Source organism: Micrasema longulum, unplaced genomic scaffold, assembly GCF_059751315.1.
Source record: "Micrasema longulum isolate JH-2025_06_02 unplaced genomic scaffold, ASM5975131v1 h1tg000109l, whole genome shotgun sequence".
Classification (NCBI taxonomy): Eukaryota; Metazoa; Arthropoda; class Insecta; order Trichoptera; family Brachycentridae; genus Micrasema; species Micrasema longulum.
The window spans coordinates 1,141,761-1,156,914 of record NW_028277315.1 but is presented as its reverse complement, the minus strand read 5'-3'; the positions used below and the strand labels follow the sequence as shown (position 1 = coordinate 1,156,914).

Below are 15,154 nucleotides of genomic sequence, written 5' to 3'. Positions count from 1 at the left end.
AAACAATTTAGTGTTTTTTTTGTAGTTTGTACTTACTTAGGTTACTAAAAAATAAAATGACTGAAGAGGTCTTTCTCAAATAGTTTTATTAATGTGACCTAAAATCAGTTGGTTTAATGCCTACTACTACTACTACAGCAGGTGGGAAAGAGGGAATATGAAAGGAACACAACGGGCGAAAATAGAACCCGATTCTGGATTCACAGTTCTCCATCTTACCTGCATCACATTTATGAAATTTTATTTACATTTTAGGATCTTTGATTTAATTATTGTCCTAAATACACAACTATGATGTATTAATTAAAAATAAAACTCAATATAAATACAAAGACACTTTATTTATTTTAATACATAATTATTTGTGCATGTTTTAAAGAGCTTAACAATTATTTTTGTTTAGATGCTGTAAAATTAAAATCTGCAGTGAATATATGAATTAAATTGCATTAAATATATTGATTCATTTATTTATTTGATAAGGTTAACAAACAGTATGTACAAAATATAAAGACATTTTTTGTATTAGTGTAGGACACCCATGCACACACCAAAAAAATTGTTTACACTGAAGACTATGTTAAATAAAACAAATTTAGAAAATCAGAAAATAAATAGGTGTATAATAATAATAATGAATTAAAATACGTGCTTCTCCCAATATTTCTATGATTTATTCAGATGATCTAGATTTAAAAATAATAGTAACTTTAAAAATGCACATAAACTAATTTAGGTAAAATATGCATTGTCCATTTATAAAAAACCTTAGAGTAATAATACTCGGCTGGATAATAGAGTCTCCCATATGGACAAAAACCATTATATGATTATCAATCACGAAGTTAGCACAGTTTACAGCAATACAACTGACCGTATGTACTCAGGTTTTTTTCAAGAATTTCAAGCGCAAACGTAAACCGTCCGTTACACATTCGTTGTGAACTAAAAACCGAACCAAAAATTTGGAATCCTTTTGATCTATGCAATCGAGCTAAAGAGCTTCTCTAGCGAATTATTACTCTGAGTAATAAACCTACTAATCGAAAATATGTATTTTTCATAATATCTATGGTAAGTATGGCTCACTTAAAAAAAAATTGTAACTGTAATAATTAATTGGGAATATTAAAACTAACAAAAGTATCTACATGTCTACCAAATTTAAATGGTATATTTTTTATCATTATATTATATTAATTCTTTGAACACACATTGTCATTTCTCAAACATATTTTAATTGCCGCGTTTTTTATCACAAATTAGTAAGTTCAGTAATGCACACAACTGACACCTGAGTAATCCAGATTGTTACTCTAATGTAAACAAAACCATGTATCTCGTACATAACACGAGGAAGATATTATATCAGAAATGGTAAACATAAATATATATGCAAGCATCAACCAGTTCTGTATTAATTGGATGATGCATGCAAGTATTAATGCAAAATAATTTATCTCCATTGAAAATATTTACTGGTAAGTAGTTTAGTATGTATTTTCTAATGCTATTTTGTATATATAAATTTAAAAATCAAATGTGTTCTTAATTACTTATGATTATTGCTTTTTACTTTTCAAGTAATTGTAGATGTGGAAATGCTTAAATTAAAAAATTAATTTAGAGACTTGAACAAAAAGTTACATGGAAATAATAAAGAAAAAAAAATGTTTTAGTTATTACTTACCTATCTAACAGTACCAGTGTTGAACTTTTTAGATTTTCACGGCCATTAAGATGCACAATAAGGTTTACTGGGTACTACTTTAACAATGTCTCGGTAAATAGTAAAAATGACAGACTGAAACCCAGAAAAAATATTGTGCAGTACCAGAGTTATTCAAAATCATTCACAAATGACATTAATGGTTTACATAATAAAACAAAGAACTCAACTCTTGTATTTTTTTTTACAAGTTAAATATGATAGTTTTCTTTTATTCGTGCCATAATATTTGCTTCAATGTACCACATACCCACATACCCACATAATGATTATTTATATAAATAAATAAACGATGTATGTTTATATTATGTATCATCATAGTAGGCTGATATTATTTATGGTTCTTTAGACCGAACCAATATAAAATATAATGGTTATCACACATTATATCTGTAAAGTTTATTTTGTACTTAGATACAAAACTAATTTTAACCTCAAAAAACATTCATAGATTATTTCGTAGTTTAAAGATATGATAACTTGTAAAATTTACAAACCTTTCCAGAAGGTTATTTTAGCCTAAATCAAACACTTTTAATACTTGATTTTTCGATAAATAGATTATAATAAGATCATTCTTGCCAAGTTTCCTGCTAGTTTAACATATCGACCCCTTGGTGTAACTAAGAATTTGAATTGATTTGAGTTACCGAGTGAAAACAGATCTATTTGCACTGGGCCACTGGTTTAGCTTAAAAATGTTAGAGCGCTCGTCCTCTACCTAATAGTAAGAGTCTGAGCTTGGAGGGGGGAGTTTTAGCAATTTGAAAACACATGCCCTCCACTCAGTAGCCAGGTTCTTTAAAGATCGGGGCTTGAATGGCGAGAACTAATTTACGGGGGCCCATCACAATAGATCTACACAGGTCGCAGTGACGTCACTCGCTTATATAGCACTGAACCATATTTTTTTATAATAAGAATACACACTAACACCATCTACTGGATATTAAAGGAGTTAGTAAATGGTGAAAGTTTCAACTGCATCCAGTTAGTTATTAAATACAATTTGTGGACCTTGTTTCTGAGTACAGTGTTAGTATGAGAAGGAAACTTGTTATTCCAAGGGGTTGATATTTGAAAGGTGTTTCTTAAATTTCATGTAAACAATGTCTCATTGAATACATTAGCTTTGGGTAAATTGTTGACCTTAATAATTTAAGACAAAACAAGAATACTTGGTAATCTCAAACATACTGTTTGATTTTACTTTAAATATCACAAGTTTATAAACATTTAGTGCGCTAGGTCAAATGTAAAGTGTAAGAGGTAATCCCAAAGCTCAGTCGATATGATTTCTCTTTGATTCCATCGTTAAAAGGTTTCAAGTCTAAAATTGAATTGGTTTGTTTAGAGCCTCGCGGATTTGATGCAAAAATGTGTATGAGGAGATGGTGGGGCGAATACTTGCTTCCCGTCTATTTTGTAATCAGTATAGCTCATCGAGAAGTTTTCCTTACAACCAAGTTTATCTGCAATCTTCGAGCTGAAGAAACTGCTGCAGTCTATTTTGAGAAAACCAAGCTTAGCAGTTCGAGCGAGGTCGCTGAAATAATAAGAAAAAACGCTGTAAATTCACATTTAATATTATTTCGTTTAAAATAAAAAATAATAGTCGAGAATTTAAAAACATCAGAATAGTATATAATTTTAAAAATTTTGATGTTCTTTAATGTTATATAAGTAATGACATTCCTTACAAGATCATCATCATAATCATTTCCCTATCTGCACCCAGTGCTGCATAGGGCACTGCATTGGTACACCAATTGCAACTGTGTTACCTCAAAGTAGTTGCTGAACGAGACGGATGAGAGACCCGCAAAGTTGGCAGCTCTAAGGATCAGTGACGTAGGCAAGCCTATAAAAATCCTACACACGGCCTCTTCTATTCTACACACCTCGTCACAACCTCACAAGATTCACAATTGTTGAATTGATCTTATTTATTTATGTAAAACTTCAAGTCCAAAGAATAAGTACTTTGACGGATTTATTGCTAAAAGTAATATCTTCCAGCTAAATGATTTTATCGTTGCCTCCACCATAACAAATTTTAAAATATGATTTAAGTTGTAATTAAATAATTAGCAGTATTCCATATTTATGTAAGTAGTCTTTTTATTTTTTATCATTGATGGTTCATTAAGCAATCTTATGAGATACAAAGTAGACGACGTGCGAGATGTCAAATATAAGATTTAAATTAAACTATTACATTGCGTTTTAGTCAGTAGTACAGAGAAATATCCACCAGAGAGTGCATAGTAAGCACACTTATAAACCTACCTACAAAGCGTACGGTATAGTCATGATATTTCATCCGCTATTGCCCATCACCACAACTGGTGATCGGACCACAATTCGGTGACCCACAGCTGAAAACATCCAACGCCCAGATACCACAACTGGTTACTCCGACAAAGAAAAGTTACTGGTACCTATACACCGGACCTATATGTATTTGGGTTTAGTGTCGTTGTTTGATTGGTTTGTATTACTACGTTCTTCTTCCTATCCGAGGCGGGATCTGGAGCTTGCGGCCGCGGTCTCAATTTGGAACTAACACTGTATTCCTTCACTGTCTTACTGGGAAATTAGAAAAAGGTGATTGTGATTGTGGTGATGTATTTGATTGATCACAAATTGACAATACTGCAGTGAGGGGTACAATGAAAGCTTTTAAAGTTTCTTTGTTGTGTTATTTCCACGGATTGATTGTAAAGAAATATTAAATTTTCGCTTAATTAGTTTTTAAAAAAATGAAAGTGATATGCGAAACTGAAGAAAGACACAAGACTTTATGAACAGTTTCGGGAAAGGGGTGGATACTTTCATTACACCGAGGATGTTCTGGTGCTCTAGAGAGTAGATAATAACGTTTCCAAACACTGTCGACATAAAAGGGTTTGAACTGGGTGATAGATTTATTTATTTATTTTATTTATACTTCCCCTTGTCTTTACCTTGTAGACGATGAGGGGGGGTTTAGAGTGACAGTTAAAGGAACATTGAAAGTTGTAAATTTGTTCACACTTTTCCTTACTGAATTTGGTAAGTAGAGGAAGAAATATAATCAATTCGTAATGAATAACAAAAAATGCTTGCTTGTATGAGTGAATCCAAAGAAAGACATTTAGTCTTTAAAACGGATTCAGGTATGTGGTGGATGCTTTCAATGGTACTCATATTAAAAAAATTATCTTGATAATTTATTACTTAAAAGTAAGTTGATCAGTCTTCTGCTTCAGGTTTCTTCAAATTATATTTTAATATTTTAGCTTTGATAAAAAAAATCTCCTTTCTTTTCCTTCTCTCCTCTCCACTTTCAAAACACTTGCATTACGCTACATTCCATTTAAGTCAATTTTATTCATCCATTTTCTTAGTTTGAATCCATTAATTTTTAATATACAATCACTACTTCTATTGTGCAATATGTCCAAGAATTATTTTCTCCCATTTAAATGTTTGGGTAGCTAGTAAAAGTTACCTTTAGGAATAAAGCCACCTTAATATAATAAATATCATCGTTATTCCCCTTCCGCACTTAGTGGGGCATAGGGCACTGCTTTGGTATACTACTCGTAAATGCAGCGTATTTCAATCATCTGTCACATGAAGATAAGGTGATCAGTCCCACACTTCAGGTGCCAGTCCAGGAACAATGAAATATTGCAGTTCAAACAACTTGTCGAATAAATATCGCTCGTCCACCCTACCAGGAATCAAACCCAAGACCTCAAGAAGTTACAACTTATCTCCACTCGATTTTCTTATTCAGGATTTTTATCCGAGAGCAGTTATCAATTCGAAAGCACTTGTCCAGGGTTATGGTACTATTTAACACACAGAACTGTATTCATCACCCGCCTGGATACAGAGCTATAAACTAGGAATACATATAAATAAACCTTTGTATGAATTTGCAAATTAAGTCTTAAATAAATAAACAAGTAAGTACCAGTATACCTATCCGTTTAATTTAATTACGATAGGCTACTGCGTACTGTAGATTTGAATTTATTTATTTATACTTTTACAATGTTTGTATTCCTTTTTTATACAGAATAATGTTCCCTCACTGGGGTTTCCCGTGCTGGGGGAAACATTTTACAATAAGTAAAACATGTCTTAAATTAGTTATTTAACAAAGTTAACATAAAAATCAATTAAAAACATAATTAATTTAATTAACCTAATTATCATTAACAAAATAAGCAATATAAATGAAAATAACCATAAAAAAATAAAACCAATTTATATGGACCTGCAGATTAAATTTCATAAACAGTACACAAATTTTTACCTATTTGGCTTGATCCACTCATCGATCCGTGCGCAACCCACCACCACTATCCATTTCCTAATAGCAATTTTATATTGTGAGTACTTACTAATTGTTCTTATGGACAATGGAAGTAGATTTTTTTTTAAATATGTGAGTTGCATTATTCTTTTACCTTGCTTGTAATGTACAAGGTTTATATTTACTTCAAAGAGATAGTTATTTACTTAGAGTATAGACTCTAAGGTTATTTATTTGTTTACTTTAAAAAAAAAATCATTTATTCTATTAAATTTGCTCCAATGAAAAACTTTGTTTAGTTATTTAGTTGATAAATGAAAGTAAATTGTACACTTTAACCGAGTAGTAGGCCAATCCTCTTTGACCGAAAGTTGTATTAACGTTTAACTGTTTTTGCAGCATCAGGGTGGAGTATCTAGTAACTATTGTATTTGTAGAACTCCTTCCACTTTAATGAGCTCTTTGTGAAATTATTATTTGTTTGATCAATGTGTCATTTCCGCTTACAAAAATTTGAATTTAAAAAACACAAACAGTGTACTTACAAAGCTTTCTGAGTGAGCACTCCTCCTACACCTTTACCCCGACAAGAACTGTCAACACTGAGAATCTTTACATCATACAGGCTGTCAAGGCCGGGGTGGTAACTGAAGATGTCACAAGCTTGCTCCATCTGGTACAGGAAACGAAGGGTCTTCACGAACTTTGGATGCTCACAACCAATACTCCAGTCTTCCTCGCCTTCCTGGAAATACCATTAAAAAGGTGTTAATTAATAGTTAGTATTACTAATTATTTTATGGCATTTCTGCCATTTGCATTTTATTATATATACATGTCCTCCTCGGTAATACGTTTTACCACTTGCTATAACGGTTTGCCACTTTTCATACTTGGGTTCATAAAACTTTACAAACAATGTTGATGAATGAATTTTCAAAAGTGATAACTTCATTAAACCAGTTTGCATCTTTTTGATCATGGCAACACATTTTTGACAGCTTGTACCTCAGAGGCAGACGGATGCAAATCCAAACTTCAAGTGTTCAACCAAAGCCTAAATAATCTACTTTCTCTGAGTGATTTCTAATAATTTATAGCATTCATTTGTATTTTCAGTATCTTAATACATTGGTTCTTTCATTGTAAGACAAACATTTTTGCAAAATCAATGGACATGATTATAAACTGGATACGAAAATTGAAATGTCATTTCATCAAATTCTGGATTTGCGTCCGTATACCTCTGAGGTACAGATTTTTTATCTCTATAATATAAAAACGTCTCCTCAGTGACTACTTTATATGCTGAACTATGCCACTTTCAAGTGAATAAACAAGCCATTATTCTCTAAACAATACAGTATATACCTGTGTCGTATTCGCGGTATAGCAGTCAGCGCGTTTGCCTACCATGCAAGAGGTCTCAGGTTCGATTTCTGACATGTAATATTTATTTGAAAATGTGTTTTACAATTGAATATTTCATAGTCCCTGAATTGGCACCTCAAGGATAAGACTGATCATATTACCTTCATGTAGTTTTGACAATCAAGTCGCACTGTGATTGGTGTATCTATGCAGTACGCTATACACCATTGGGTGCGGAAAGGGAAATGATGAATAACATATATAAAATGTCAATAAAGAGTGTTGCTAATATAATTTTAACAAGAGAAAAACACAAAAAGGTAATTAGTTCATCTCGTTTTTTAGATAAATCCAAATTTTGCCGTTATTAAACTAAGTCAAATATTGGATTCATTATTTGGATGATTGAAGTAGTCAGCGCAGAAGTGACATAACAAACCCAAAACTATTTTACACCTATGTATAAATTGACTTAAATATTGGAAAGGGTCCATATGGGAACCATGCATTTTATTAACTAAAAATGATTTGATCCACTTTCCGCATTAATCAATAAATGTCACTACTCACACCATTACCAGTTTGTACACAAGGCCATACACGGTTTTTTAGGGCCAGACCGTGAAATTTCAGAGGAACATTCTTCATGGTAAGCTTTAAAAAAATCCTAATATTTTTTTTCCAAAAATCCATTTAGAAAAAAAATTATAATAATTAGTAATTTCAAAATGTAGTAAATCCTTAATTTCTCGGACAAGAAATTCCTCCACAAACCCCTACCCCTCTCCTACGCAGCCGATAATACTGTTATTGGATCGAGTAATAATTTCAATTTAATTATTAAACAGAATATTCACAGAATAAATAAGTCTGCTCCTTAATATAGACGCACGTCAATAATGTATACGTACATGCTGTACAAATTGCCTAACAAAGATTTTAAAAGAGCAATCCACATTTTTTCTGAAATTTGTCTGTATAGTAAGTACAGTAGAAAAAATAACGCATAATACTTTTTGTTTTAACATTTAACCGCCTTTAAATATTTTTTTTACATCTATACATATAAAAGGCAATGGTGTAATTACAAAAAAATACATGGCAACTAGTTTTAATAATACTTCAGTTATCGAATTAAAATCGGTCTATCGAATCCCAAGTACTTGCTTATGTTTAAATTCCAAAACATAAAATAATTCATAAATTATTTTAAGATGATTTTCAAATAAAGAATTCTTTAAGCGAATGTCAAGCTCTTCTCGGGGATGCACTTTATTCAGGAATGCGATGTTCAAAATGGTATCGAATGTTAGTTGATATTATTTTAGTACAACATAAAAACCAGTAAAAAGAAATAAATGGGTAGAATTTATAAGGAATTCAATGAAATAATCTAACTGAGATCCATAAAAAAAATGAATGATGTTTGTAAACATTAAAAAAAACGCTTTTTTTATGCATTAAAAAATAACCTCCGTCCATTTTTTTTGTATCCGCATTCTCGGCGAATGCAACCCGGGTGATGGATAAAAAAAACATTTACGTTCCTAACTTTTTTAGTACTTAATAAATTGAAGATTTTATGAGCTATAAACCTTTTCGTGGCAAAGATGTACATTTATCTGAAAACTGCACGCAAATCGGTCCGGTAGTTATCGAGTCCATCGAGAACAACCATTCGAACATTGCCTTTTATACATATATATTTAATACATATTTATTAACGTTCTGTTTAAATCTTCTTACCTTCATATAATGTTTCATAATAAATATTGTAATCTTGACATATGTAATAACTGTGAAAATATGAAGTCTGAAAGGTGCATAAAACACCTGGGAGTAATCATTGACTGTCAACTTAAATGGACTAATCATTTTGAATTAATTATTAATAAACTGAGATATTTAACCTATGTATTCAAACGGTTAAGTATTTACGCCCAGCTAATACTATTAAAATGGTTTATTATGCACTTACACTTACACTACATTCATCGCTTTCCCATGGAATAATTGGATGGGGGGGAGCTAATAAAAACCATATTCACCGATTAGAAACTGTTCAAAAATTTATCTAAAAAATAATGCTTCACAAACATCGCACTTTTCCCTCTTTCCAATTTTTCCAAGAAGCTAAACTTTTAGATATTGTTTTCAATGTTTATAATATATTTATTTAAGAACCAAAATGTATTTACAAGTAATTCAAATAAATCGAAGAAGGAATCGTGTGTTAGAAATGCCACATTGTAAAACGAGGCTAACACAGTGACATGCATATTTTATAGGCCCAAAAAATTTAAATTATTTTTTTACTGACAATAGTTCACTGTCCCAAACTTTCAAAATGTTCCTTCTTTTAAAAAATATGCACTATCCTGGATTCAAACTAAAAATATTAACTCTTTTTTTCTATCATATATTTTATTGTTCTTTAATAATAAGGAATGTTTTTTAGTTATATTTTTGTATTTCCTTTTTTAATTACTATAAAATAAAAAAGTACCTTATAATCATTTACAGAATATTTTCTTTTCTTTTTCTTAATAATAACAAATATTATACCTGTCTATTTATTAAAGGAGCAAAAATTCATAAACCTTGTATACCAACGAACAGGATATGGCCTAGTGGGATTTTTTGTTTACTGTTATGTATTTCATTGCTATGTAATTATCCTTTATTTTTGTGTACTCTGTTTTACCTCTAATTAAATGCATATTGTAAAAAACAAAAAATATACATAATATAATATATATAATTTTGATATATTTTTTTCTTCATAAATGTTTTTTCCCATTTCATAATATTTTTACTGCCTTTTATAAAATAGAATTTTGTGACTTCGCCATTTTTTTCGCTGATTTTTACTGTTTCTCCGGTATTATGATCATGTTTATGTTTGCTTTCATATTTTTTTTCCAAATTTCTGTGTTTTTTTTAAAATTAATAATATTATACACATACCCAGTCTCAAAGATGTCGCAAAAGCGATGAAACCGGTCACTGGATATTCCAAATTTGTGGATTAAAGTATCACTCGTCTTTGATTTCTATAATAAATTACAATGACCTTCCATCAAGAATTTTTACTTACAAACTTAAAAATCTAATTTACACTTGTGTATTGTTTTTTTTTTCAAAATGATTCTTAAGAATCATTAAACTCATCAGTTTTAAAGCTTTGTTTTGTAATATGATAAATATTATTATATTATAATAAATTAATATGCAACTGAACTTCCTTATTTTATGTGTATGTCAAAATAGCGTTTCGGAATATTTTATGGACAGACATGTATATGTACATATGTATATGTTGAGAGCTATGAAGGTATGAGATTTTTAGTGTAAGAAGTTAATTAGATCACATAGATTATTGTAACACAGAAAACCTTATTATTTATACTTTATTAAGTTAGTTGATAACATTTCAAAAAATGATTTACACTTTTAATAACATTACAATACATATTTCATCAAAATTTCTCAAGAACATGTTTTAAAATTAATTTGTAATATTTCAATGCTTTCTATTTCTTCAGGTTACGCATTGAACAGCTTCAATTTATGATTCAATAAGTTTTGAGACTCTGTTTTTCTCCTCATTGGTAATCTTATCTTTTTTAATCCTTTGTTTCATATGTATGACATTGTTGGTTAAATTTGATTGCATTTATTGCCTTAGTTATTTTATGTATAGAAAAACCAATTTAAATGCATTAAATAATTAAGGGAATAAATAAGGGATTAAAATAAGGGAATAAATGTACCAACATTATATTTTATTTGTTATTTTACTGTGAGCGAGCCAATTTCTTTGTGCATTCTTTCTAATGTATCTAATGTAGAATATATATTTATTTTTAGTATAATTTTCATAGCCTTATTTGAAGAATTTGTGTATTTTTAACGTCCCCTTCATTACATAAATAAAGAACGGGTTATCGTTTTAGTCTAGAGAGAAATACCCGTATTTACTCGAGTGACTTTGTATTTTAAAACGGAAATTTAAATTTTTTCCACCATGAGAAAAATTCGAAAGAAATACCTCGCCAGTAACAATTAAAACACTGAAAAATAATTATCTTAAGCGAGTTTTATATTGGATTAGAAACCCCCAATTACGAAACGGCTTTATGTCGAGTAGATATACCCTTAAGTGAGGGAGACTTACCCCCCTTTTCTCATCTTTCACAGCCTCCCCTCTCCCTAAACCTAACCTTACCTAACTCAGGCGTATCTGTCAAGTTTTCCTTTGTTGGGAAAACTCGTTTCGTTTCCTTTTACAGAAGGCGCGACAGTTTAGATAACAGTTCTGAAACTGTGGATCCTTTTATAGTTCATTTGATATCATTTTAAATCCGTTATAACAATTAATAATTATAGGAACTTCATTGGTATACTTTTAGCATTTATCAATAATCCAAGTAGAGGTTTGTGAACGGAATGCTAGTCCAAGAAATGAAGAAGCGTCCATCTTCAAATTATAATATACTTGCATATATTTAAAAAAATTGTTTTTGAAAAAAAATATTTTTGTAATGTTTGCCATGTGAAACGTTTAGTGAACGACTGAAACAAGATTTTCAGCCGAAACTGAATTTCAGCTTCTGTTCTAGCTTCAGCCAAACCGAAACTTATTTAAATAAGTTAAAAATCACTTCAAAACGACCACAATTAGGCGGTTTTATAGTTAAACCAAACGAATTTATTTAAATAAATAAAAAACAATAAGAATGAATCTTTTCCCATAATCCAAAATTATTGGAACAATTTTTTTCTGAAATCGATATATGTTTCCCTCACTCTAAACAACTATAAATAAAATGCTAGAACCTTAATTGTAAATAATAATTATAACCTAATTTAGATTATAATTATTGTTTGTTTTTTAAACAGGTAAAGCTCACATTAACCAAAGTGAGCTTTACCTGTTTAAAAATGTTTTACATGCTTTGTTTTTTTGTATAATTTCATATTATATTTCATGTTATATTTTTAGCACTGAATTAAGCTTTACATAGAAAACTATAATTTTTAAATAAATAAAAATAAAATAAGTGTTAAATAAAGTGCACTGTGAATTAAAAGGCATAAATTTAGTTAATAAACTAGTTGTTTTTTTTAGCGCTTTTTGATTCCTTGTTATGTTACGCATATAATTTATATGTAACAGCTCTTCAATAAACGCTTTAGGAACATTAAATTATTAACTATAAAGAATTACAAAAGTAGGTATTAATCAACAAATCACAAAATAAGCCTAGTTTTTATTTTTTTATGTTTAACAATGGCAATTCAATTACTAATTATATGAAATGACTATACTCCAATATCTCTAATGCGGAAGTTCAGTGTCTATTTTTATTTTTTTTATTTGTTAATAGACTATTAAAAAAATATATTAAATATTTGCATACCGTATTATCAGTGTTATGATTTTTTAAAGTTTTGTATTTCTGAAAAAACTTCACGTGTGACGTCAGAGGTTGTTCTCTGTTAGTTCTTCCCATTGGTTCGTTTACGGTAAGCCAACTGGATGTCCTTCTCAGCTCTCACATCATTGGTTGGTTCATATGAACCAGTGACGTCAAACAAAGTAGTGGGTTTTCATTAAAATATTTTTTTATTATTTTTTTCGTACATTTTCAAGAAACTTTGCCGTACAATTGAATGCTCTAATTTTTACCGCGAGCGAAAAAACATTTTTTGGATCCAATTTCCCGTAGGGCTGAAGTTCCTCATTGTGCTAATTTTCCACCCGAGTACAGCCGAACGTCACCCGATACTTGTCGACCGCAGGTTTCGGCCGAGCCGAAGTTTTGGCCGATTTTTCGAAACTCGAATTATTGGCCAAAACCGAAAATTCGGTCGGTCACTAGAAGACTAGAGGTTTCGCGGTCTGGTCCTTAGACGCCATGCATGTAACGCGAAGTTCATTGTGATTTGTGATATTCGTTCATTGTGATATTCGATGTATAATCCGTCGTAAGATGTTCTCGAAATTTCGTCATTTCGTTTTTGAGTTTCACGGTCTATATTCAGTTACTTACTAGTTTCCTACCTGTATTACTTTTGAGGTAATTTTAGCTTCAATAATATGTAATGGAAAAATCAATAAATCGGGCAAATACTTGGTTTGAATTATCAGAGAGATAATAATACGGATAATATAGCACAGGTGTGTTGGCTAAACTGAGTAAACGATACGAATACAAAAACATTGAGAAACACTGCTAAGTACCTCCTCGGTTGCCATAGCAACAAGAACCATAAAACATTTCGGGGTTCAAGGACGACCCTAAGAAAGCACATCCTTGCAAATTATTTACAATATCACGGATGTTTGATAAACAATTTATGTTTTGTATTAGGGAATGAATATTTTTTACGGTATGTTATTCCGATCTCTTTAATTAATTTTCGATTTGACTGAATTTCAGATTTTCGGCACCCCTTTTTTTCGCTTAAGATAATCATTTTTCATTTCAGTGTTTAAATTGTTACTGGCGAGGAATTTCTTTCGAATTTTTCTCAAGGTTATTTTATTTGCAACTTCTAAGTGCCTAACAATTGTTAATTGCTTTTATTTTGATAATGTACTTAATCAATAGCTTACAATATTAATTCAGTTAATTGCTTTTATTTTGATAATGTACTTAATCAATAGATTACAGTATTAATTAAGTTAATTGCTTTTATTTTGATAATGTACTTAATCAATAGCTTACACCACTGTGGAAAATTTATATTTACTGTTTTCACAATTTTCATTCATCTGTAATCTTATTTTCTGTATATAATATATGTGAAAACGGTTGTTTTTTTCACAAATAAAAATAAATAAATAATTGAATTTAAATCGACAGTTGCGTACTAAGTGAAGTCTACAGAGTACCTAATGGCCAAAACGTAAAACTACTCATTTATGAGTAGTTTAGTCAGCTTCAGTGAGATGCGCGTACGCGGTTTCAGGACTATTGTAATTTTATACATGTTTGTAAAAATGTCATTAAATATTAAAAAAAATAATTTTACGATAGTTTACCTTATCTTTTTTATGTACAGCGGCTCCCAAAAGAACACCCATTAGCTGTCCTTCATTACTAACCGCCATAACTGACAGTCCTTGGTGAATATCTGATACCGAAAATTCTTCTAGCTCCTTGCACCTCTCCCCGCCTTCCATCAGCTTGATCGCTACGTTAAGGGGCTCGTCCAGGAAGAAGTTCTTTCTGAGGAAAGTCAGCACTCTCTCCGAATCTTCGACCTTGATGATTTCCGTCTTGAAGCCGGGGTCGAGGGTCTTGGAGACCTTTTCTGATGATAGTGCTGGAGATGGAGTCAGGAAAGCTGGCGGAGTGGACATCATGACTGAAGCGCTGAGGGATAAACTCGCCAATTTTGAAGACAGCGTCTCGCCAATCTGAAAAATAACAGAAAACCTCAGTTTATCGTTTCGGTATTAAATATAATGTAGCAATTTTTATACATAAAATATTTAAGGGGATGAATAAAACAAAAACAAGAATGAAATTTAACCAACAATGGCATACATATGAAACAAGGGAGAAAAAAAGATAAGATAATTGGTAATTGGTAACAATGAGGAGAAAAACAGAATCTCAAAACTCATTGTACAAGAGATTGAAGCTGTACAGTGAGTTTCCTGAAGGAATAAAGGAAATAGAAAAGATCGACATATTTCAAATTAATTCGAAAAAATATATTATTGAGAAATT

The 15,154-nt window shown here is 30.7% G+C and overlaps 1 protein-coding gene across 1 annotated transcript; it reads right to left on the bottom strand.

The window, feature by feature from the left end:
- Nucleotides 1-324: 324 nt before the first annotated feature.
- Nucleotides 325-14,903, bottom strand: speck (GNAT family N-acetyltransferase speck). The gene is made up of 3 exons (XM_088238206.1): nt 14,461-14,903; nt 6,584-6,783; nt 325-3,275 (listed from the first exon to the last, which is right to left on the bottom strand). The coding sequence occupies exons 1-3, from the start codon at nt 14,782-14,784 to the stop codon at nt 3,080-3,082; spliced, it is 720 nt and encodes a 239-aa protein (XP_088094332.1). The 5' UTR covers nt 14,785-14,903; the 3' UTR covers nt 325-3,079.
- Between the last annotated feature and the right edge of the window lie 251 nt (nt 14,904-15,154).

What these genes read in the sequence shown, in the direction of transcription:
- speck (XM_088238206.1), bottom strand. Translation starts at nt 14,784, where the DNA reads ATGATGTCCACTCCGCCAGCTTTCCTGACTCCATCTCCAGCACTATCA. An exon ending in CTGTACATAAAAAAGATAAG is followed by an intron (nt 6,784 to 14,460) that starts GTAAACTATCGT and finishes TGGTATTTCCAG; the next exon opens with GAAGGCGAGGAAGACTGGAG. An exon ending in GTGCTCACTCAGAAAGCTTT is followed by an intron (nt 3,276 to 6,583) that starts GTAAGTACACTG and finishes TTATTATTTCAG; the next exon opens with CGACCTCGCTCGAACTGCTA.